General features: G+C 49.0%; 1 protein-coding gene across 1 annotated transcript in view; it reads right to left on the bottom strand.

Moving 5' to 3' along the window:
• The window catches only part of SHROOM2 (shroom family member 2), a 137,354-nt gene extending 118,281 nt beyond the window's left edge, over positions 1 to 19,073 (bottom strand). The window contains 1 exon segment of the mRNA XM_027607925.2: positions 18,749 to 19,073. Coding sequence (XP_027463726.1) covers positions 18,749 to 18,913 — 165 coding nt within the window. The 5' untranslated portion in view covers positions 18,914 to 19,073.
• Between the last annotated feature and the right edge of the window lie 5,717 nt (positions 19,074 to 24,790).

Raw genomic sequence — 24,790 nt, forward strand, 5'->3', positions numbered from 1 at the left:
TCCAGCATCCTCCCTCCAAGCACCAGCACCAGGTGGGCCTTCCTGTGCCTTAGGGATACCATACCACTCAGATCCCCAGACTTTTCCCTATTGCCACCAGGAGCCAAAAGCTCCTTAATTCCTCCCCACATACCTGAACCCACTTGCCCTTCTGCTGCCCTAATACCTTCCATGGCTCCCAGTGCTCTTGGAGCAAGGCCTGGGTTCCTGCCTGCCTCGCCTCCCCTACTTCCTCTACCCTGCAGGAAGAGGCTCTCCCAGCCCAGGGGCCTCCCGGCTGTCAGGAGTGATTCCCCCTGAAGAACAAACACTGACTCTCTCCCCAGGCTGTCTGCCCACGGGCCAGACCCAGTACCAACGGAAGAATCCAGTGACAAACACAATGCGGAGCCCTAAGGAACTGCCCAGAGGATGGGACTTTCCCAGCTGGCCTCCTGGCAGTTAAGTCTTTGCAATTCAAGAATGAGTCTGAATGCCTCAACCCATATCCTTTTATTCAATAACAGCTTTATTGAGCTATAACTCACATTCCATAAAATCCACCTTTCTAAAGTTTACAAGTCGGTGGTTTTTAGTACACTCGGTGGACTTGTGTAAACATCACCACTCTGTAATTCCAAAACATTTCCATCACTCCCCACAAGAAACCTTGAGCCCATTAGCAACCACCCCCATCCACTCTATGTCTCTATGCATTTGCTATGCTGGACATTTCTATCAGTGGAATCAGACAATACATTCTCAACCCACTTTTATTTCAAACACGCAAACACCCATTCGCAAATGTGGTTGGGTGTTCGGCAGTTCTGCTCAGAAGGCCTGAATCTGAATTCCAGAAACGCCTGGCTTCAGGGACACACGTGAGGTGGTAGAAATAAATCCACTTTCTGGACCACCTCTGTTCCCTGACACTCCCCCATCTCCTCTACTGATCTAGAGAAGTGCTATTCTAGAAATTCGTTTTAAAGATTTTATTTGAGACAGAGAGAGCGCACAAATAGGGGGAGTGCCAGAGGCAGAAGCAGACTCCCCGCTGAGCAGCGAGCCCGACATGGGACTCAATCCCAGGATCCTGAGATCATGACCTGAGCCAAAGGCAGACGCTTAACCGACTGAGCCACCCGGGCGCCCCAAGACTCTGCATTTCTAACAGGTTTCCAGGTGACATTGATACGGCTGGTCTGAGGCGCCACACTTTGAAAACCACTGCTTGCTGGGGCCGGTAATCCCTCAACCAGCATGCCAAATCCTGTGCACCAACTGCTTTTGTAAATAAATGTTATTGGCACCCGGCCCTTTCATTTATGTATCGTCTAGGGCTGTTTCCATCCTCTTAACTGCAGAAGGTAGCAGTTTGGGCCACAAAATCAAAAATATTTACTCTGGCCCTGTGCAGAGTTTAGGGCCAGACCCAGTACCAAGTACCAAACTTAGAAAAAGTTTGCTAACCTCTAGTTTACGGAGGAAGATCTAAATATTAGAAATATCATGAACAGGTCTATTGCCAAGTTGAGACTTACGGTATTTTATGTGGGTTTCAGAGAATGGGGGGCATGTAATTTTATAAAATCGTGAGGATTCTTACACTTTAAAAATTAATCTCAGGACGCTTGGGTGGCTCAGTGGGTTATGTGCCTGGCTTTTTATCCCCCTGACTCTTTTTTTAAGATCTTATTTGAGAGAGAGAGCAAGTGCGAGAGCGCAGAAACGGGATGGGCGGGGAGATGCACATCAGACTCTTCATTTCGGCTCAGGTCGGGATCTCAGGGTCGGACTCAGCGGGCAGTGTGCTTGAGATTCTCTCTCCTTTTCCCTCTGCTCCACACCCACCGCCCTGCACCATGTACGCACATGCACCCTCTAATAAATAAGTCTTTCTAAAATAAAATCTCAAAAGAGATTTTTTTTTTTTTTTTCTTAAAGTCACACAGAGAGGGACACCTGGCTGGTTCAGTTGGTTAAGGGTCTGACTTCATTTTGGCTCAGGTCATGAGTCTGCTTGGGATTCTGTCTCTCCACCTCCCTCTGCCCCCTTCCACGTGTGCTTACTCACACCCTCTCAAATAAACTAATCTAAAAAAAAAAAAAAAGGAAAGAAAAGAAAAAGTCACACAGAAAAGAGCCTTCTAGTTTTGTGGTCAGAGGCCCAGCCAGGCTGGAGCCGTAGTTCTCCTGACCAGCTAACATGATGGGCAGCAGGATGCTTGGGGCCTTGCTCTCTCACCTGTGAGCACACACAGCCCTGCCCAAACCTTCGGGCAGGCTTGTGACAAAACAAGCGTTAAAAGAAAAGTGAAATAAAATATTTAAGAGAAAACTTTCTAAACCCTACAATGCTCTATGAAGATAAGATAGTATCAATGCCCCAACCCTGGAGGTTAAGTTTATTGAGGGATTCCCCTCCAGTCTGGGTTCCAGAATGGAGGTTTTCATTTTTGTTAACTGATCTGTTACTGCCCTTGGCCACGGAGTGACCCCGCTGGGTGTCTACACACCAGCATCACCCCAGCAGTAAGGCAAAGGGCATCCTCTACTGATGCCACAGAAGAATGGAGGCAGGCGTGGCGCCGCGAAGGAGGGACGATGTTCCCCTTCCGAGGTCTGTGTGCACCTGCCAAGCACTTGGCACTCAGGCTACAGCTTCCCTCCCCCTTGAGGACGGCCCTGCTGCGTGCGGCACGCCCGGGTAGTGGCTACCCACACAGCTGCTGGCGCCGTGGGTGCAGTCCCCCCTTTAGGCACACGTCTCTACCCTCAGCTGCAAAAGGGGAAATACCAGTGTCTACTTCGCAGGGTTGTTAAGAGATTCTCCACGCTCACGCTCAGACAGCAAACAGCAAGAGCCCACGGAAAGGCTTTAGAAAGTGTTAGCTGCAATTTTCAGGACAGAGAGGACGCCAGGAACCTGTGCACATTGTGTCTGGGGCGTTCTAAGGGCCCAGGTAAGACTGTGTTTGTCACAGCAGAGTTCACATCCCATCTCGTGTCATTAAGACAAAAGCCTGTCATGAGTTTCCAAAACTATTCATCTGAAAGCTTTTTTAAAAACTGTAACATTCAGGGGCGCCTGGGTGGCTCAGTCAGTTGAGTGTCCATCCGACTCTTGATTTCAGCTCAAGTCAGTCTGTGGCCACCACGTGAGTCCACAGGACAACCGTTCCCGTGGCGTAAGGCCTGGGCTTGTTCAGGTCAGCTGGGAGGGGTTACGAGCGCTCAGGTACGCCTGTCACCCACGCTGGTCTCCTCCTGCCTCGTCTGCACTTGCTGGGCCACCCTCTCCCTAACCTCCTGGTGACAATGAGGTCTGCTTACAAAGGGACTCAGCAGCAGTTAAGATAGGGAAATACAGCCCAGGAGGGCAGCGGAAGGAAACTCAGGGCAGGGCTTCCTTTAAACGTGTGAGCATGCCTTTCAGGACAAAGCAGCACCCACCATGTCAGGGGCAATCTGCAAGAGAGGAAAGAACAGGTTGCTGTCAGCTCAGGATTCTAACGAACCCTTGTGACTCACCTGCTTTTACCTTTCTTGGTGGGGCGGGGGCATGTCCCTCACGCTTGAGGCCAGTACCCACACAGTTCTGTATTCCGGCTGACCCCTCTGCAGAGTCCTCGATCCGAGTCACACCACGTTGTGAGGAGGCCAAGGCAGCACCATTCTCTAGCGCCTTTACGACGTGCCTGGTCCTGTTCTCTAGAAACACTGACGGTCCCCTCCCTCATCATCTCCCCAGACTTGTAGTCTCCCCGCAGGCCCCGTGCCTCTGGCTCACGGAAACGGTGCGCTGTGTGACCCGTTTGGTCCTGGGTGTACTCTGACCTTCACCCCTCAGGCCCACACCAGGAGCAAAGCAGCAGCACGATGCCGGCCCTATTACAGGCACCAGTTCTTAACTAGTGCCTTTTTTTACTACGCGTGAGCCAATGGACTGGGATATACCCGGAATGAGGGGCAAGCCAAGTCTCCAATCTCAGGGAGGTCCCAGTCGATTGGGCTCAAGGATGCTGCAAGGTCCTTGAATACCCAGGGCCATGAAGGGCCCCGTGGACATACTGTGCCTGGTGTGCAGGATTACACAGGGGCCACTTTGCCTGGGAGGGGCCATATGAGCGAAGCCTTCCATGCAACCAGGACTATCTCAGAGGGAAAGCGAGGGAAAACCCTGGCAAAGCCTCAAACAACACAGGACGTTGGGGACCAGCTGATAGCTCTCCAAAGCACTATACGGCAATCTGGACCATGGCTCTGAATCATCTGCAGACCGTGTTAAAATGCAGACTCTGATTCCGCAGGCCTGGGGTAGGGCTTGAGAGTCTGCAGTTCTCACAAGCTCCCAGGGGATGCTGCTATTGCTGGTCCAAGGACCAAGCTTTGCCTAATCAGAGTCCAGAGCAGAGCTGTCCAAGAGAAATATGAGAGCCACAGATATAACTTTTACTTTAGAAGGAGCTCCATTTTAGAAAGCAAAGAAATATATAAAGTTTATTTTAATAATATATTTAACTTGGGGCGCCTGGGTGGCTCAGTCGGTGAAGCGTCTGCCTTTGGTTCAGGTCATGATCTCAGGGTCCTGGGACTGAGCCCCACATCGGGCTCCCTGCTCAGTGGTGAGTCGGCCTCTCCCTCTCCCTCTGCCTCCTCATGCTCTCTCTCTTTCTCTCAAGTATATAAATTTAAGAAAATAATAACATATTTAACTTATTTAACCAAATGGAGCTAACCTATGATCACTTCAACAGGTATATAATATAAAGGAATTATTAATGAGCTATTTTATGTTTTTGCTTTTTGTTTTTTTTTTTTTCTGGCCAGACTAAATCCAAAATCCAGTGTGTATTTTAACTTACAGTACGTGTCAGTTTGGCCTAGCCACATTTTAAGTGCTCAAGAGCCACATATGACAAGTGGCGAGCACCTGGGGCAGTGCAGGCTAAAGGTGAAGGCAGGACGGCAGAAGGTGTAATACGAGGGGCTACCTGCGCCCTTCCAGCAAGAACTTGAGACACCACTTAGCATGTTGGCACATCCACTGCTGGAGTTCCGGAAGAGTCTGATGCATGCACATTCCAGAATCTGACCCAATATCGGAAGCAGGGACACCGGGGATGAAAGAGGAGCAACAAATACAAGACATTCAGGCTCCAAAGGACATGGTGATCAGCTGGCCGTGGAAGGAGGGCAAGCATGAAGGGCGACTCCTCGATGTGGGGACGAAGCGTCGACCCGACCGGAAATAGTGGGGGGGAGGGGCCCCCAGAGAAGGAAAAGGGAGGTACAGTCCGTGGGGCCGCTGCAGAAGCGCGCACTGCAGCTGCACCTGGGAGAGGCATCTGCACGCACCGGCTGTCAGGGAAGCACTTGAGAGCACCTAGACGAGGGAGGAGACAGAGGGAAGAACCTTCCAGGGAAACCACATTGCAGCAGACGGCAAGGGATAAGAGCCAGTCAAGGCTGTTTGCACAGTGGTCAGAAAGAAAGGCGGACAAAGCGTTTTTCTTGCGAATAAGACACCTCTGTCAGACGGCACCGGCAGCCATGGCAACGCTGAGGACTGAACTCTGGAAAAGCTGACCAAGTTCCCTGGGCACAAGATGGAGCAACCTGAGGCACCAGCAGAGAATGGAAAATGTACCTGTGTGGTATCAGGCTGTAACTCCTTTCTCCTCAACAGCATCACTGAAGATGGGGAAGGAGGATGGAAATAGTACCCCTTCCCCAGCAACCTCATAACCCCTAGAGGGCATCAGCTGGGACATCTTGTGGTTATACTGACACAAAATAAACATGATTGGAGCAGCAGCCTATCTTTCCAAGTCCAGATGTTTCCTTCCCAAACTTTCATTCAAGGTTCAGGACATCTAGGGGCGCCTGGGTGGCTCAGTCGGTTAAGCGTCTGAGTCTTGATCTCAGCTCAGGTCACGATCTCAGGGTCGTGAGTTCAAGCCCCGCTTTGGGCTCTATGCTGAGCCAGCGTGGACCCTACTTAAAAAAAAAAAAAAAAAGGTTCCGAACATCTAAACATGAAGGAAAATTAAAAGAAACGCTTCCACGTACCAAAAAACCACACAGTTGTTTTAAAGAGTGACATATTTGACCAGCATAGTCCGTTTCCCAGAAGTTGGGGCTTTTGACAAAATATGCCCGTCTAGAAAAAACTAATAAAACTCAACATATTCCACAAAAACAAAACATGTCATTTTAAAAATCCCAAGTGGGATACACAAAACTAAGCTTCCTTTAAGCTTCATCTGATTCCTAAAATTGACAACAATGTAATTCTTAGGAGAATTACCTTCAAGCCATGAATGATGAGATCTCTGTGGTGCAAAGGAAAGAATTCCAGAGACAGGGAAAATGAATCAATATAGCCGTACCACCAGAAATAAGATCACTATTATGTTTTGGGCTACTCATCATTTCCTTTATTTTCAGTTTTTTCAAGATGGTTTTAATGTTTCTGCAGATTCACTGTGCAGATTTTCAAGACGTTTTTAATGTTTTTCTGAAGAAAAACTTTTAAGCATCACTATGCTTAAAAACGTGTAAGAATGTGTACAACGAGCACAGATAAATATCTCTGTGCTTACAAATTTACGAACATATGCACAATTATCCTAAACAGATGCATCTTCAGCATCTGCAAAGCCCCAGGCAAGGAAGCGCCTTCACCTCCCCAGAAAGTCAGGGAGGGCTACCTCCTGAGGCTCCGGTCCCCGTGGCACCCTGCTCACCACGCTCCCAGGCTTTCCTGCCCCCAAGCAGAAGAGACCCTTCTCCTGTCCCCCAGGCCCCCAGAGCAATGCCACCTTCCTCCCGAGACCATGGTGAATCTGAGCGCATGTTTACCTCCCTTTTTTCCTTTGCTCTAACTCGTGAGTCTATGTAGGTCCTGTTCCCCGGAGGGGAAAAACAGTCTGCCCTACAAGATTATAATTAATTAATCTGATAAAGGCGGCTCTGCTAATGAAGATTTAATGTGCAACCCTCCCAGGCAACAGCTTCTGCACTGGAAGCACGGCGGGTAAGGAAAAGACAATTCAACTATAGGAGGAAGGTCCGAGCCGTGACATCATCGCAGCAGGCGGCCACCCACCCTGTCCTCTGGCCAGCCCTACCTGCGTGCTAATTACCTAGACTGGGGAATCCTCCCTGCCTCTGCCCTACCTCTCCGTAGCTTCCAGGCAATCATCTGCAGGGAGAAGGCAAATCAAGGCAGGATGAAAATGAAATTATCGTCTGAGAGGAAAGCTAAGGTGGAAGGAAGCCAAAATGATGGCACACAGGTCTCATTTTATATAATAAGAGTGTGGGGAATAAGCTATGTGCTAATTGGACACCCACAGTGAGTCCTTCTGCAAGGTAAGTAATCATTCCCTCCCGTATGCATGTAAATTAAGCGTTATATAGTCAATCTCTTAACGCCAGATACATTTGTTAGAAAGAAAACTTTGATTTCTCTCTCAATTTCATTTGTTAGCATGGTCTCTTATAGCAAGTAATCCAAGAAATGTGTAATGGCTCAAACACGGCAGAGGTTTGTTTCTCACTCGTGTCATGATATTACCAGAGGGTAATCCCATTGCGGGCAGCTACCTCCTCCGGTATTTGGGGACCTACGCTGATGGGGTTGTGCCCTAGGCCCATCTTCCTTCCAGACAACCCGAAGACGGGGAAGCAGGACAGGCTGAAATATGGTAGACATCACCTCCCTCCTACCGGACTGGGCAGAACTGTCACAAGGTCGCATCTAGCTGTGCGAAGCTGGGGAATGTAGTCCAGCAGTGTGTCCAGAAGGAAGAGACCCGGACGACTCCAGGGGGCAGACGGCACCTCGGCCAAGCCTGTGGGTCCAGCTCCATGCCCTGGAAGACTTTCTACTGCCACAGAGCGAGGCAGTCACAAAACAGAGCCTCTTGCCATAGGGAGATTTAGCCTTTATCTTTCCTACTACGTTCACTTCCCAAGGTCACCTTTTTTTTTTTATATAATTTTTCTTTTTTAAGATTTTATGCATTTATTCAACAGAGAGAGAGAGAGAGACAGCGAGAGAGGGAACCCAAGCACAGGGAGCGGGAGAGGGAGAAGCAGGGAGCCTGATGAGGGGCTCCATCCCAGGACCCCGGGATCATGACCTGAGCCAAAGGCAGACGCTTAACCGACTGAGCCGCTCAGGCGCCCCTTTTTATACTTTTTTTTTAAAGATTTTATTTATTTATTTGACAGAGAGAGACAGCGAGAGAAGGAACACAAGCAGGGGGAGTGGGAGAGGGAGAAGCAGGCTTCCCGCCGAGCAGGGAGCCCGATGCGGGGCTCGATTCCAGGACCCTGGGATCATGACCTGAGCCGAAGGCAGATGCTTAACGACTGAGCCACCCAGGCGCCCCTCAAGGTCACCTTTCTAAAATCCTATTCTTCTGAATATCACATTGATCTGAAAGAGCTACCCTTCATTAGTATTATAAAAATGAGACACTGTTATTTAAAAAAAAACTGATAGTTGGGGTGCCTGGCTGGCTCAGTCAGTGGACTGTGAGACTCTTGATCTCAGGGTCATGAGTTTGAGCCCCACACTAGGTATAGAGATTACTCAAAAATTAAATCTTAAAAAAAATTATGGAAAAGAAGAAATAATTGCTTCCAGTGGGGGGGGGGTAAACAGCACAACCAATGTTTTGTTGCTGGGCAACAGACGTGTATTTTAATTAAATGCTTTCCTTCAAATACCATACTGAACTATCAAAATCAGTAATGAAATCTGTAGGTGCCAATTAAAATGCTGCCACACAAAACCCAGCTTAACGTCTCTCCATAGTGATTTAGTGGTTCAATGCATTAACATTATTTTTTATAGTTTTCCAAAATTTTTTTTAAAAGATTTTATTTATTTATTTGAGAGAGAATGAGAGAGAGAGAGCACGAGAGGGAAGAGGGTCAGAGGGAGAAGCAGACTCGCCGCTGAGCAGGGAGCCCAATGCGGGGCTCGATCCCAGGACTCCAGGATCATGACCTGAGCCGAAGGCAGTCGCTTAACCAACTGAGCCACCCAGGTGCCCAGTTTTCCAAAATTTTTTTTTAAGATTTTATTTTCAAGTAATTTCTACACCCAAACATGGGGCTCGAACTCACAACCCTGAAGTCAGGAGTTGCATGCTGTACTGACAGAGCCAGCCAGGCACCCCAGTTTTTCAATTCTTTTTCTTTTCTTTTCTTTTTTTTAAGATTTTATTTATTTGTCAGAGATTGAGAGGGAGGGAGAGAGAAAGCACAAGCAGGGGGAGCGGCAGGCAGAGGGAGAGGGAGAAGCAGGTTCCCCGCTGAGCAGGGACCTGATGCGGGACTCGATCCCAGGACCCTGGGATCACGACCTGAGCTGAAGGGAGACGCTTAACTGACTGAGCCAGCCAGGCGCCCCAGTTTTCCAATTCTTAATGGAACAGAACTGAATACTGCAAAGGGAGGAAGGGGAGGAGATAAGGAATTTAAATTTCCTACAGTTAATTTTATATTTCACCTCACTGAATTCCCAGGATACTGTAACAGAATGGGAACGACTCTAGTTTGACAGTCTGAGGACTGGAGATTGAAAAGGTTAAGGACAGAGTAAAGATCCAGCCTGAAATGCAAGCATTGCCACTTAACACTAGTTCAAACCTTCCCAACAAACTGGAACCCCTGTGGCCACACAGGGGGCAGAGGTGACCACACTCTCCCTGCTGATCAAAGCAGGGATCCCCTAAACTGGTACACCTCACATCATCTTTCAAATCTGCTCTACACCGGAAACTTATTTTCAGTAGATCTAAGAGCTCCTGTTTGACAAGGACGGGATCAGCCCAGAGAGATCCAACGAAGCTATGGCCTTCAAGGACTCCCTAGGGAAGCAACCTCACCAGATCACTCAGCCACATGCACACAGCTCCCAAAGAACACTTTGGTCACCTACTCTTAAATACCTGCGGACGACAAGGATCACTGAACATTCAAAGAGAGCCTTTAACAAGGAAGAGAAGCCAAACTAAAAAAGCAGCAGAGCTGGGAAACTCAATCTATGCAAAAAGAAGACTTAAAAACAAAAAACAGCTTAATTATCCTCAAAGATATGAAAGAAGAACCACGAAACAAGATCAGTAGGAGATGAAAAAGGAACAACAAAAAGTTTGGAATTTGAAAAAACAGCGTAAATTTAAAACTCAATGTAAGGACTGAAAGATAAGGTTGTAGAAATCTCCTCAAAAGAACAAAAAATATGGGGCGCCTGGGTGGCTCAGTCGGTAAAGCATCTGACTTCAGTTCCAATCATGATCTCGGGGTCCTGGGATCAAGCCCCACGTCCAGCCCTGTGTCCAGCCCCTGAAGAGCCCAAGGTTGATCCCCACGTGCTCAGCGTGGAGTCTGCTTCTCCCTTTCCCCTCTGCCCTTCCCCCTGCTCGTGCTCTCTCTCTCTCTCTCTCAAATAAAATCTTAAAAAAAAGAACAAAAATACAAAGAAATGAAAAATAAGTCAGAAAAAATTAGCACCAGTCCAAAGAGCAAGAAACACAAAGGTCTGCTCTCCTGCAGCAATCCTGAGCACCAGTGGAGAATGAACACCACCTGCAAAGTGCTGAGGGAGAATGATGTCCACTGGAGACCTCTAGACCAAACAATCCATTCGCTGTCAAGATAAAATGACATTTTCAGATACAGAAGATCTTTAAGGACTATCTCCTGTGTGTTGGAATATATTAAAAGTTTTTCACAATTGGGGAAGATTTGAAGGCTGCATCAATGAGAAGTGTGTAAGAAATAAAGCAAAGAAACAAAACCTACCATTAACCTTAGTGATTATGAAAACTTGCACCAGAGAAACACCCATAGTTCGTACCACCAGGCTCAGCATTGATAGCACTGGCCACCAAAATAAGGCGAACAGCGAATACTGTTAACTCCGTGCTTCTCGAGGTGACTTTGTCTCCCCACAAGGGGCATTTGGCAATGTCCGGAGACAGGTTTGGTTGTCACAACTGGGGTGAAGGGAGCTACTGGCCTCTAGTGGGTAGAGACCAGGGAAGCTGCTCATCTTACAATGCACAGGGCAAGCCCAAAACAAAGAGTTGCACTGGACCCTTAAACACAGGGGTTAAGGGCACTGATGCCCCATGCAGTCGAAAAACAAGTGTACAACTTTTGACTCCCCCAAAACTTAGCTACTAATAGCCTACTGTTGGCCGAAGGCCTGAGTATTAACGTAATCTTTGTATGTTTCACGTATTTTCTATGTTGTATTATGTACCATATTCTTACAATGAAGAAAGCTAGTAAAAAGAAAGTGTGATTAGGAAAATCATAAAGAGGGGCACCTGGGTGACTCAGCCGGTTAAGCGTCTGCCTCCGGCTCAGGTCATGGTCCCAGGGTCCTGGGATCGAGCCCCGCATCAGGCTCCCTGCTCCGCGGGAAGCCTGCTTCTCCCTCTCCCACTCCCCCTGCTTGTGTTCCCTCTCTCGCTGTGCCTCTCTCTGTCAAATAAATAAATAAAATCTTTAAGGAAAAAAAAAATACTAAAAGAGGGGCACCTGGCTGGCTCAGTCAGTAGAATACGTGACTTAATCTCACGCTGGGGGTAGAAAAATTAAACTAAAATTAGAAAAAAAACCTCATATAATACAGTACTGTATTATATTTATCGAAGAAACAAATACATGTATAAGTGGACCCGCATAGTTCAAACCCACGTTGTGCCAGGCTAAACTGCATTTGACCCAAAATATCAACAGTGCTGAAGCTGAAAAACCCTTTTCTAACCAAAAATGGTGATGTAATCAGATATGAAGCGTGGGGTGGATGGTGGGAAGAAATGTGCCAGGGTAGACGGTGGGAAGGAGGTGTGCAGAAAAAAGGCTAAATCCCAGTTTTCTATACAGTGGGAAGTCAGCAGTTAGGAACAAACAGAAGTAGTAGCAATAGAGAATGGAAGCAAATGCCAAAAGACAGCAGCTAAGAAGTTTCACTCATTGTCCCCAGGGAAGGGGAAAGGGCAGTGGGGAGCTGTTCGTATGATAACAGCCTCCGAAGAACTATCTGATTATTTAAACTGTGCCAGAACCACTTTGATATAAATGAAAACAAAACTCAAAAAGATACACTAATATTTTGTCCCCTTCCTCCCACGAATAAGTAAAAATGTTGCCTTTACAGCACACAGAATCTACCCGGCCTGGAATATTACTTGCCTTTGATCTGAACATCTTAGTCACCTCTGGCCAAAAGAAAGATAATCCCAACCCTGCCCAGCCCATCCCGAGCACAGTTCTTCCTTCCCCATCGCAGAGATGGATCATGGTCCCTAACAATACCCTAGAGATTTAAAAAAAAAACAGCCCAGGTTAAAAAAAAAAAAATGTTACTTTTCCGTTACAATTCAGAAAATCATGCCCAGAACCATCAACATTCACACCAGCAAACAGAATAGGCTCCCTCTACCAGAAGACAACGCAAATACTAGATCCAACAAGGTAACAGAACAACAATTCTTCCAGCATATACCAGTGTTAGACGCTGCCCATGTTTTAAAAAAGGCCAAAGAGAGTAACGTGGAACCCTCTAGTTCTTTCAAAATCCTTCATGTGAGAGAAAGTTTTTAGCTTGGAAGAGCTGCAGCTAGCAGAATTTCTCCCCCAAGTGTTGCCCCACTCCTGACCACAGTGTTTCAAAGTAAAAGGAGTAAGACCTGAATAAAAAGTCTATTCAGCCTTTCAATCCCTAAATTATCTTGTCGAATGTTTACAGTGCTCCCAGTGTACAAGAAGAAAAGCTCCACAGAGGCCCTAAGGAATCCACAAATCCAGGTTTATTGGCATGCTGACACAAAACAGCTTTGACAAGAGGGCAACTCCAAGCTGCTTTCCAAGTAGACAAACCAGCCCTTTCCAAGCAGGGAGCCCAGCTTCTGTGCCCGGGAAATAGAAAGGTAAGAAATCCCAGCTCATTGGGACAAGGTGAAAATGACTATTTTTAAGAGCGTTTCGTTATCATGCTATTCTACATTTAGCTCTCGGGCAAACTAGCTTTCTTTTTTCAAAAGACGAATGTCAGGACACGTTAAGAAATACTCAGAACTGCATCAGGAAGTCCAAGTCCAACATGGTGTAGAAGTGTGATGCACAGCTTACGTTTACGGCTTTTTACCCCCACGGAAGCCTGTGGGTTTATAGATGGGTGTCAAGCTCAGCTCACCTAATGTCTAGGGAAGAAGCCTCCACCCGTTGAACCTCGCAGCCACCAGACCCTGGGATATGATGTTACACCACCTGACCTCCCACTCCTGCACCCAACGCACCCATGGAGGACCAAGGACGAGAGAAGTGGGCTGAGTGCGGGAGGCAGAGACTGCGACAGGCTAACGAAGACACGCGGGACAGCAGGTCAGCAGCTCTACCAACGGAAAGGGGCTTTCAGCACACGATACGATTCTCGCCTCTTTTTGTTTAACCACACTAATGACTCTTAATATACCAAGGAGTCTTCGGAATTACCCTCATCCTAACAACTCAGGGGTCGGCAGCTGGCCTCAGAAAGTGCCTGGGATCTCCCAGCTGAGGGGCTGCTGCAGCACCAGAGCACCCACGGCCCGGCCCCGGCGGCCCCAGCCTTTGGCCGCTGACTGCTGTCAGATGCCCAGGATCTGGGAGCGCACACGCTGATGTGCTTTCACAGAGATCGAGCGAGATCCACAGAGAAGTTTACATTTGTCAGCTCCTAATCCCCTGCTGAATTCATCACATCCCTCTTTTTCAAAACTTTTACCGATACCTGACAAAGAACTTGGTCTGTTGGGGACAAAGACATGAGGACAACAATGTGTCCCCTGACCAAGGCTGCCACTAGGTCCAACCTCCCTGGTCCCCCATGACTGCCTCAGCCAGGTCCCGTAAAATGGAGCCCCCTTTCAAGCCACTAAGGCGGGCGCCTCAGGGGCTCAGTGCCCCCCACCCCCACCCACCACCAACGGCTAGTCTTTGCCCTGAGCCTTGCGCTATCAGGAGCTCTGGCTAATGGCTTACTTAGGACATTTGCCACCTGGCTGTGTGACCTCCATTCAAAATACGTGCCCTGACTCCCTTCCACCTTCAGCATCCAAACTAGAAAGGGCATTGAAGGACTTCGACTCATATCCAGAGAAATGTTTTAAGGGTATGAAGCCCCCTGAGAGGGTGAGTCAGCCTGGGGGCATCCCAAGGCGCTGCTCTCCTGCCCTGCTCCAGGATGGCAGTGTTCCTCAAAGGCAACCCCAAAGTCAGTGGCTTCCCAAAGGAGCCACCCGTAGGACCACACCAGGCCCAGAGCAACGTCTTGCTGGGCGCTTCCGGCTAGGGCTCTGGCATTCTTCAGGGAGGGACTCTAAGAAAGGGCAAAAAGGAGGGGCTGGAGCTTCATTCCTTCCCCCCCCAAGAAACATTCCTGAGACTGCAGGGGGCCTACTAACACCCAGCTGGAGCACAGAATGCTCCCTAACGAATCCCCAACCGCCCATTTGAAATTCTAGGCCCTCCAGTGACATTTTAGAGATCAGGCCCCTCCCCTAGCCCCCACTGATGTTTTACGTTTGCTGAATCGATGGAGAAAGGAACTTGCAAAAACAGGGAACCACGTACGTCCATCGTATCTGTTTACACGGGGCCCTGGATAACCCACATCGAAATGTGGCCTTCGAAATACCAACAAGTCAAAATCTTTGTGGTTTCTTGGACACAGACATCACTTCTACTCCATGTCGGACAGGAGCATGAAAAAACAGCAGTATCGTGTGTTTTGTAGCCCGAGTAAAATGTCAAGCTAGAAGCCAATGTAAAGGTGCTGAGCGGATACAAATCTGGGTGGCCACCTTTCAGCAGAGGTCTGGTGGGACTTCACACATGCACTTCAAATTCCAAGAATGCCACTCCTAGGAAAGTTAAGTATCCCTTTTGACTTCAAAACTAGACCCAAAGAAAAGACTGTCTTTACCCAGCAGCCCCACTGAAGGCTCATAAAACACAGCACTCAGGAGTTCCAGCTTCATTTCCTTTCTCCGGCTACAAAAATGCAGATGAGGCAAGTATTTGTTTGAGTTTTACTATGTAAATAAAGCCTATTATCAGGGTCAGCACTTGGGAAGAAAACAGCCCCTCAGGAAAAGCCTTCCAAAAGGCCAGTGTCTTCCCAAAGAAAAATTAACTTGAGCTTTAAAAGCTAAAATCCTTTTAAAACCTCAGGTGCTGACACTGTTAATCAAACAAGGGCAATTTGGCCCACAGGTTAACATCTGACAGTCTGGAGACTTTCGTTGGCTGTCACAGCTGGAGTGGGGGGGTACCCGTGGCATCAAGTGAGTGAGGGGGGCCCAGGAATGCCTCTGAACATCCTACAAAGCCCACAACAGCCCCCACCACACAGAGTGATGCAGACCAGCCTATCAGGAGTGCCAAAGTCGAAAAATCCTTATCTGATGGATGTGGCAAAGTTATTTAATAGAACACTGCACATGTTTCCAGGCGAACTGAGTAGAGGGGTTAGTGGGGACATTTGGGATGAAGAGATGGTCCTTGGGGGCCTTCTCATGACCTGCCAGGTTTGTGACCTCAGGGCACGCCATTTAACTTCCTTTTCCCTTAGCTGTTCCATCTATAAAACGGGCTGATAAAATTTCTTGGTCCGAAGATCACAGATTCAACCAGCCTTGCTCTTCGCATTCCTCACGGTTCTAAAATGTGCACTCCTCTGAGGCTTTCAGATCAGACCTCTATTATCAGAAAAAGAGTGTGTCGCTTGTTCAAGCTACGCCCACATCAGGTTCTGTTAAACAGAAAATGAGTTGTATAATACCCCAGGAGTCTTATACGTAAGATATTTAATTACGAGTTTTTTTTTAAAGAAAAAAAAAGGGCGCCTGGGTGGCTCAGTTGGTTAAGCGACTGCCTTCGGCTCAGGTCATGATCCTGGAGTCCCGGGATCGAGTCCCGCATCGGGCTCCCTGCTCAGCGGGGAGTCGGCTTCTCCCTCTGACCCTCTCGTGCTTTCTATCTCTCATTCTCTCTCTCTCTCTCTCTCAAATAAATAAATAAAATCTTTAAAAAAAAAATAAAAGAAAAAAAAACAGCCGTATTAGAACAATTATAATTTGGGCCCCAAATAACAACTGTTATAATGAGCCCCAAATAGTTTTCAGTAGCTACTGAGGGAGAGTCAAAACTTGGATTAATCCAAATTCTGCAGGTGGAACAATTTTTCCCAGCTCCACCACAACCGTGTACTCCCACTCTTTAAGTGGTTCTAAGTGGACACACTTTCCTTCATCCTTTTCTAATAATGTGACAGTTAATTACCAGCTGTTGGAGGGTAAGCAAGCATAATTGATGACTTAATCCAAGAGAAAAGACAGGCATGTGAAATAGTGCCAATACCATGCAACACATAGTTAAGAATACGTAATACGTGCGCAAGCACGCACCTCTGCGTGTATATACAAGTGTACCTGGAAACTCAGTACAGAAGTCCCAAACTCTCCTGAATCCTTTCTTTTTTTTTTTTTTTTTTTAAAGATTTTACTTATTTTTTGAGAGAGAGAGAGAAAGAGCATGAGCGCGGGTGGGGAGAGGGAGAGGGAGCAGCAGGAGCCTGACGCCAGGACCCTGGGATCATGACCTGAGCCGAAGGCAGGCGCTTAACAGACTGAGCCACCCAGGCGCCCCTCTTCTGAATTCTTCCTATCCTAAGTAAAGAAACCACCAATTTCCAGTCACACTGCAGCATCTATAAAAACTAAGCAGCAGTTTAAGGGAGGGATCTATGGGCCTCTCAAAGGAGAACCCCGAACATTTTTATTCCTGCAAAATCCTGAAACACCACCTGCAAAGGCGGAGTATGGTACACTGGTACTATAGCCCACCCACAAAAACTTTCGAAAGAAAAACAAAACAAAACAGACCAAAAACACCTTAGCAAGTACTCTGCAAGCTAACCAGCAGGCCAAATCAGGAGCAAAGGGCCTCACATGCCCCAAAAAGGCCCTGGTGTGTGTTTTCTGGGTTTTACTGCCCACCTCCCACAGTCTAGACTGGGGCCTCTCGGACAGAGAGAACAGGAGGCCACTAAGGATACACCAGGATTTTTAGAACCTGGAGTACCCACAGAAAGGAGGAGGTGCTCGGGGATCCCCTTCTCCAGCTTCTGGTTAAACAACTGATTCTGAGCTTAAAACGACCTCTAACTCTCTTACACTGTGTAAAACCAAAAGGCAAGATTTTACCTTAACTAATGTTTTGCAACTTATTCCTTCAATTATAGTAACAAGCCTGAGAAAGATACATTGAATTGTGTGTACACCTCTTTTTTTTAAGAGAAATACATGAAATGCTAAGGGTGTTAGTAATTTACCTGCTATTTTTTTAACTTCTACCGTCAGAAATGCCCTGTAAAACCTTTATTAAACAGGCGCAGGGTAACACACTTTTGCACGCATACAGGCAGGAAAGTACTCTTTCTGGGCAAGCCGTGTACACTTGGCTCACCAGGTTTTCAAAGAACCTAGTTCGTTAATGGGTTACACATTAAATTTATAGCAACGACAGCCTCTTTCCCCAGTTGAACATAAATTCAGTGCCTATCTAAACAAGCCTCCCCTCAGAGTTTCTGGTTTTGTGAATACAAAAATGAGAGAAAATACAGAACAGAAAAGTTTGGTGTCTCATTTGCTATCTTGAACAACAAAGCCACACCACTTCCCAAATTCATCAGGGGTGGGCTGGGTTAGGAGTGACCTTATACCTTCCTGCTGTGGTGAAGCAAGGAAAGTAGGAAAAAACCCAGCAAGTCACCTTCAAACTCTTGCAGTCGCCAAGAATTTTTACATTTTAAAGGGAACTTTGTCCCTAGGAAAAGCCTGACCCAACCCTCCCCAGAGAAACGGACACTTTTAACCAGAAGAAAACAGGATGATAGGTTTGCTGTTTTGTGTTTTCACAGGTCTATACAAGTTCAGCTGGTCAATTTCAAGATCGATTGCTGTTTAGAGACAAGAAAATTCAAAATGTGAAAGCACCCACCTTCCCTTACCACACACCCTTAACGCAAAACACATTCCTGATGAGACCCATTAGAAACTTATTGGAGCTCAAATCCCACTTTGAAAAAGGACACGGAAGGTTTCGGTACGTGTCTGCAGGTCCCAGAGCGCCACGGATCTAGAGCTGGAAGCCGAAAGTCAGTAAATATTGATGGGCTGATGGGAATCGAGAAGCGGGGCTGGCGACAGCTGCACGTCTGGGTTTCCTAGTGATAAGGGGTTACAGGTTCAAGGGGTGCAGAACCAAAAGCCTTACAGTGACAAATACAGGTGGGGCAGTTCTGTCCACCCCCTGGCACGTGGGACTGTTCCTCCCCAACCCCTGGGCAGCCCCACAGGTGCAGGCCGCCGCTGGCGAAGCCTGGACTGACAGGGGACCCAGCCAGGCCCCTTCTCGAAGGGGGGAGGGGAGCGGACCCGGAACAGGAGCCATTTAAATCCTGCGCGGCGCTGGGAGTCAGCAGGGCTGGGAGCCAGCAGGGCTGGGAGCCGCCGCAGAGGGGCCGGGACCGCGCACCTTTGCGTGTCCCGGTGCCCCCGTCCCTGCAGGTGACCCAGGCAGACTAGCGCCCCCGGGTTGAGGACACGATCGGCCTGTCCCTCCGGCGCCCCCACCCCCGACCCGCGGCCACCTTTGGGCTGTCACCGTGAGGGTCCCGCGGCCGCCTCACCTTGGTGATGACCAGCGGCTCGCCGTGCTCGCGGCCGCCCTTTAGGGTGAAGCCCCACGGGGCGCCGCCGCTCAGCTGCACCTCCACCAAGCGCCCGCCGTCGGGCGCCCGCGCCTCGGCCTCGGCCAGGCGCTCGGGCCGCGCGCGGGGCTCGGCACCCTCCATGGCGCGGAGCGCGGAGGCGGCGCGGCCGCTCAGCCTCCAGGGCCCGTCCGGCCCGCGCCCATGCACTCGGAGGAGCCCCGGCCGGCCGAGGGCGAGGGAAGGTCCGGGCGCTCCTGCCGCCGCCGCCGCCGCCGCCGGCCGCTGGCGAACTTGCGCTGCAAGTTGGGAGGAAAGTGCCGGCCGGGGCCGGGGAGGGAGCCGGGCGCGGGCGGCGCGGCGCGCGGGGGAGGGCGGACCGGGCAGGGGGCGGGGCCGGCGCGCTCCAGGGCTCGGGCCGCACGGCGGGCAGGGGGCGGGGCGCGCGCTGGGCTCCCGAGCGCTGCCCGGAGGGCGGGAGGGGCAGGGGGAGGCGCGCGCTCCGGCACCCGCGCGGCCGCCGGGGGCTAGAGGGGCTAGGGGCGCTCGGGGGCAGGGGTGCGCGCCCGGGGCTCCCCCCGAGTGGCCCCGAGGGCGGGAGGGGGCGAGGGCCGGCACGCGCACGGGACCAGTGCCGCCGGCCAGGGATGGGCGTGCGCGCTCGGCACTGCCCCACTAGTAACCCAGAGGGTGGGAGAGGGCGAGGGCCGGCGCGCGCACGAACCTGTGCGGCTCGCCGGATGCAGGCGCGCGCTCCGGCCCCCCCGCCCCGGTTACCCGGAGGGTGGGAGGGGGCCGGGGTGCGCGCTCCGGACCACGCGCGGCGCCGCGGGGTCGGGGGGCGTCGGGCTGCTACGCGATGTCCGGCCCTTCCTCCCGCGCCAGCGCCGGGCGGCCCTGGGAGGCTCGGGGCGCGCCAGCTCTCCGCCCGGGAGGCCGAGTCGCGGCAGGTGAGGCGGCGGAAGCGACCGCGCGGGGCGGGCCGGGGCGGGGCGGGCGGGCGGGAGGGCTGCGGTCCGAGTCCCCGGCGCCCTCCATCTTGGAGCGCGCGACCGGCCCGGCGCCCCCGCCTTTGTTCGCGCGGACGGCGGGCTGCCGGCGGCCGCCCAGGTGAGACCGGAAGCGCAGCGGGCGGATTCGCGCGGGTCCGTGTGCCACCAGCCTGATCCCGCACCCGCGCGCTTTGCCCCCGGGCCCGGGCTTGGGGCTGGGGGGGCGGGCCCGGGAGCCCTCCACGCACCTACCCTGCCCCGGCCCTCCCCGAGCGCCTCCTCCGCAACGCAGCCCGGGCCAAAGCGCTGGCTCTGGGAGGGTGCTCGGGCGCCTGACTTGTTCTCAGGAAGGACTGCCCATCCTCCCACAAATTCCCTGCTGCAGCGCCCAGCCCAGATAAGGAATAGCTTGCCTCTTGGCCCTTCCCAGCTCTTTTTGGTTCTTCCTATAGTTCCAGTCCAGGAAGTCTTTGCATTCAGAGCCTGTTCTCACTTTGGTAGAGCAGTGCCACGAGGTCTTAGTGTCCCACGTCTGCGTTGCCTACAAAGGAGAGGTGGTGGTCTGAAAATACTGAAAGGGTGTGCCACCTATTTTCTGCCCCTTTTCAGTTTACATGGAAGTTTGGTATAAAGAAATACTCGCACTGCTAGGTATGTGCATGCTTCTCAAAACAAATTTTTTTTTTTTATTTCGTTTGTAGTTACGTAGCTGGACGCTGGTGATTGCCTGTTTCTTCAAAGCAGCTCCATCCAGGTACTTTGAGCCGGTGAGGATGGAATAGGCAGCAAAAAAAGCTCAGAGACCACTGGTCAGAAAGAGTGAGGGGTTCCTGTCACTGTCGAGCAGGGACAAGGAATCTCAACTCCGGTCTCAGGTTCTTCAGTGGTCACATGAGGGATTTCCATTCTGTGGTCTGCATCTTGTGGCCGATCCTTTTGTGCCTCATCCAGGCAATTGAAGTAAGAGTGCAAACTTCACTGGGCACTTGTCATGGCCCTGAGCAGTGATTAGTGCCCCATAAGTAACTTCCAAGCTACAGTGTCCAGAATGTCTCGTTAGGGGGATGAGGTGATTTTTTTTTTTCTTTGTAAACGGAGACTTGAGTGTGCAATCCATCTTAAGTGTACCTTGACTGTCCTGGTGATGCAAATCTGCACAAATTGATTAAATTGCACAGAACTAAATACACAGGAGTACGTGTAAAATGAGGAAATCGAAGTAAGCTGGGTAGATTGTATCTGTTAATATTCTGACCGTGAGGTGCAGGGCAGAGGATGTCCCTATATTGTTTCTTAAAACCAGATTGAATCTGTAATTATCTTCAGATAAAAAGTTTAAAAACTGGACAGATAATGAGAAACCAAAAGAGAGAGGACCATATAAATGCACCTAGAATTTTTGGAAGTTCCCTAGTCTCAAAACAGCGCCCCCACCCCTCCCCTGTGGTATTAACTGAAATCTCAGCTGTTAACTGGGGCTGAAATTCAGACCACTCGATTCACTAAAGCAGAGACAAAGATTTCACTGTTTCCATAAATCACAGAGTCATCTTTAACATTTTATGTTGATTATATGAGATTACCTATCTGCCACTTGAAACGGTTACAGTGTTCATTCCTTAAATGTAGGGGCAGGTTTACACTTATCCTTACTAAATTACCATTTTGCTGAGTTTTTTCTTAATCTTCACATTAGGCATCTCTCCTGGATTAGCATTATTTGAATATTTATAAGGCTGCTGTCTATATAGACATTAATAAATACGCCGAAAGGAACTAGACCAAGTCCGTGTGGCCTGCTTTGAGATAGATGCCCTCCTCTCAGACTCTCTTAAATTCTTTCATTGACACTTTTGGGTTTATATAGCTGAGCATATCTACTCTCACACCTAGACTTCTGTATCATGTCCATTAAATCCTCATTAGACACTATCACATATCTTGGAAAATACCAGTATCTTGTGACTGAAGGTCATTGCCCCAATTTATTAACCCTGCTCCCCTTTTGGAAGAGTTGGGTAAGACACTGAACCAGTGTGGACTTAAGGTGGTGATGGCTTTCTTTTCTAAGAACGCAACTCAGCCACTGTCACTGTCGAGCAGGGATTTTTCCAAGGATGGTATATATTTGTCAACATCTAGCTTTTTCTTCTGGAGAGCCAGGGTCAAATATCTTTTGACTATTCTCAGCATTTCGCTTCTTGGACGTTCAGCTTCGATGCTCGGAAGACCCGAGGGTGAGCATATACTCTTCTGGACCTGTAGAGCATGATCCTATGACCATCTGTATCTAGGCATTCAGTAGCCTTGGGTACGCCACGTTTTCAGATCTGAGGCTTACTTCCTTTGATGGAGAGGAGCTAGGTGAAATTAAAGGTAGTTCTTTTAGGCGCCTGGCTGGCCCAGTCCATAGGGCACGTCACTCTTAATCTCGGGGTTGTGAGTTTAAGCCCCATGTTAGATGTAGAGATAACTTAAAAATAAAGGTAGTTCTTTCACTTTATCAATAGTGAATGAATCAGTCAATGAATAAAAGGCACATTGAACCAGCTTTCAGCTTTCCTTTTTATGAAAGAGAGTTAGGATTATCTTAGTTTTTTGTTCTAACAAGAAAAAAGATTTATAATTATAAAATGTAGTGGAGGATGGACTTCCAAAATTTTGCCTTTATCTTTCAGACTAGTAGCTCAGGATGGTCAAGCTTTCCAGAACATCTGTGGCAATTTTTTAAAAGGCAGTTTCGGCCATTTTCTACTTTAGCCACTGTGTGTCTGAGCACACGTGTGAGGACAGCTAAAGGAAGACATTGACGCAATGGCTTTGCCCTTCATCACCATCATCATTATATTGTCGTCTTGATTCCTACAATCGAATAATAGAAACATTGGAATTTCACTTAGCTGCAGATCTTGGCCCGGTGACAGAAGCTGAATGCTGCACAACTCTGCCCCCATCGCCTCCCCCTCTCACCTCAGAAGGATTTTACCCTGGATCTTGTTGTTAGGATATTTACAGATCTCTAGGGGAAAGACCCACTCTTTCTGTGCAGGGATGGGAGGGAGACTTCGGGGTCTTTACTTAGGACTGGCACCATTATCCTGTTCATGGACTCCACATTGGGAGTTTGCATCCTATAGCACTCAGCACCTTTAGTGGAGGAAGCAAGGAGTTAGCAACTAAGGCGTGACCACCATTCACAGGGAACCTGTTTTGTGCCAAGCACGTTACATAAATGGACTCAGGTCCACAGCTTCTTAGAGCATGCATCACCCCATTTTACAGAGGAAGAAACTGAGCCCCAAAGCGGCTTAAATACCCTGCTTGAGGTTGCTGAGCCCAGTCTTAAGAAGGACTCCTATCCTATCCCTTGCAGGGACCAGTGCCAGATTGGATATGGCAGGGCAGTTTTCACTGAGCTGGTGAGTTGGCTTTCCTCTGTAAGACATTTAGACAGTGAGCCACCTTTTGAGGTTCCCTTGATCTCTGAACAGGAAAGACGCTGAAGCCTCCTATGTGGAAACTTTGCCTATAAAACTGGATGCTAATTTAGGTTTGGTTGAGTTCCAATCCTGTTTCCTTGGAGACATGTCCTTTAAAGTATGTGTAGGGGGTGCCTGAGTAGCCCAGTAGGTTGAGCTTCTGACTCTTGATCTCGTCTCAGATCTTAATATTTAAGAAATACACATATAAAATAATACCTAATTTTTCAGATTGGGAGTGTTTAGAGAGCTACTATTTTAAAAGTGCTTATATTTTAAAATGGAGTTTTCGGGGCCACTGGGTGGCTCAGTCGGTTAAACATCCGACTCTTGATTTTGGCTCAGGTCATAATCTACAGTTGTGAGATCAAGACCCGTGTTGGGCTCTGTGCTCAGTGCAGAGTCTGTCAGTGCAGACTCTATCTCTTTAAAATGCAGTTTTAGAAAGCCACTGGCTATTTTTCACTTTTTATTTTTTTATAAAGTAGCCAATAAGTACTTCTTGAGCACTTTCAACTTGCCCAGTACTGGGGAGTGGTCGCTAAGGAATGTAAAGGATGCAGGAAATATGAAACATTAACCCTAGCTAATGAAGAAAATATACTAGGAAAAAAAAAAAGAGCACAATTACGTGCAAAACGACTTTTAACTGCAAAAGTTCCAGCAGGAGAGAAACCAAAGTAGAGAAGGGAAAAAAAAAAAAAAAGGAGTGAATACAACCATAGGTGACATTTCTAAATTTTTTTTTCTTTTAATTGTGGAAATGTCAGTTGAACACAAAAGTAGACGTCTCGTTTCATCCCTGCCCACTTTTTTCCCAAGAGTATTTCAAAACACATCCAGGACAGAATGACTGAGCTATCTTGGAGGCTAAGAGGAAATGGAGCCAGGAGTTCCTGGGTGGGGACCCTGTGAGCGGAGGATTGTTCTTTATAGGGAAGTTGAAAGCCTCACGACTAAAAGGCTGAAACCTTGTTAATGAGTGCTGAAGTGCCCCACTCCTGCTCCTTGGGAATCTTGTGCTTGAGCCTCCACGCCCCCATCCCAGAGAGTGTGTGCATGGTAGGGGTGGGGGCGTCTTAACAGCCCCAGGGGTCTCTGGCTGGAATAACTGGGGTGGGGGGGGCTGCTACCTGGAGATTGTGGCTGGAGAGCAGAGGAGGGGAGGCAATAATGAGTTCCTGTGGGCAGGTTGAAATGGGAAGTGCCCCTGGGATACTGTGTGAATTTTCTAAGGCTATTGTAACAAATTAACATAAGCTGTTCAAGACCCGTTTTTTTCCTTCCTGGAGGCCAGAAGTCTGAAATCAAGGTGTCAGCTTGTTAAGGTTCCTGGGTTTGTGACCCAGATCGGTCCAGCCTTTGCCTCCGTGGTCACCTGGCCTTCTCTTCTGCCTGGGTCCTGTCTCCCTCTGTCCTCTCCCTTTGTTGCTCTTTTGAAAGGTCACTGTGATTGCCTTTAGGGCCCGCCTGGAAAATCGAGGATGCTCTCGTCATCTCCGAATCCTTAACCCAATCCTGTGTGCAGAGACCCTTTCCCCAAATAAGGT

This window comes from Zalophus californianus, chromosome X, assembly GCF_009762305.2.
Source record: "Zalophus californianus isolate mZalCal1 chromosome X, mZalCal1.pri.v2, whole genome shotgun sequence".
Classification (NCBI taxonomy): domain Eukaryota; kingdom Metazoa; phylum Chordata; class Mammalia; order Carnivora; family Otariidae; genus Zalophus; species Zalophus californianus.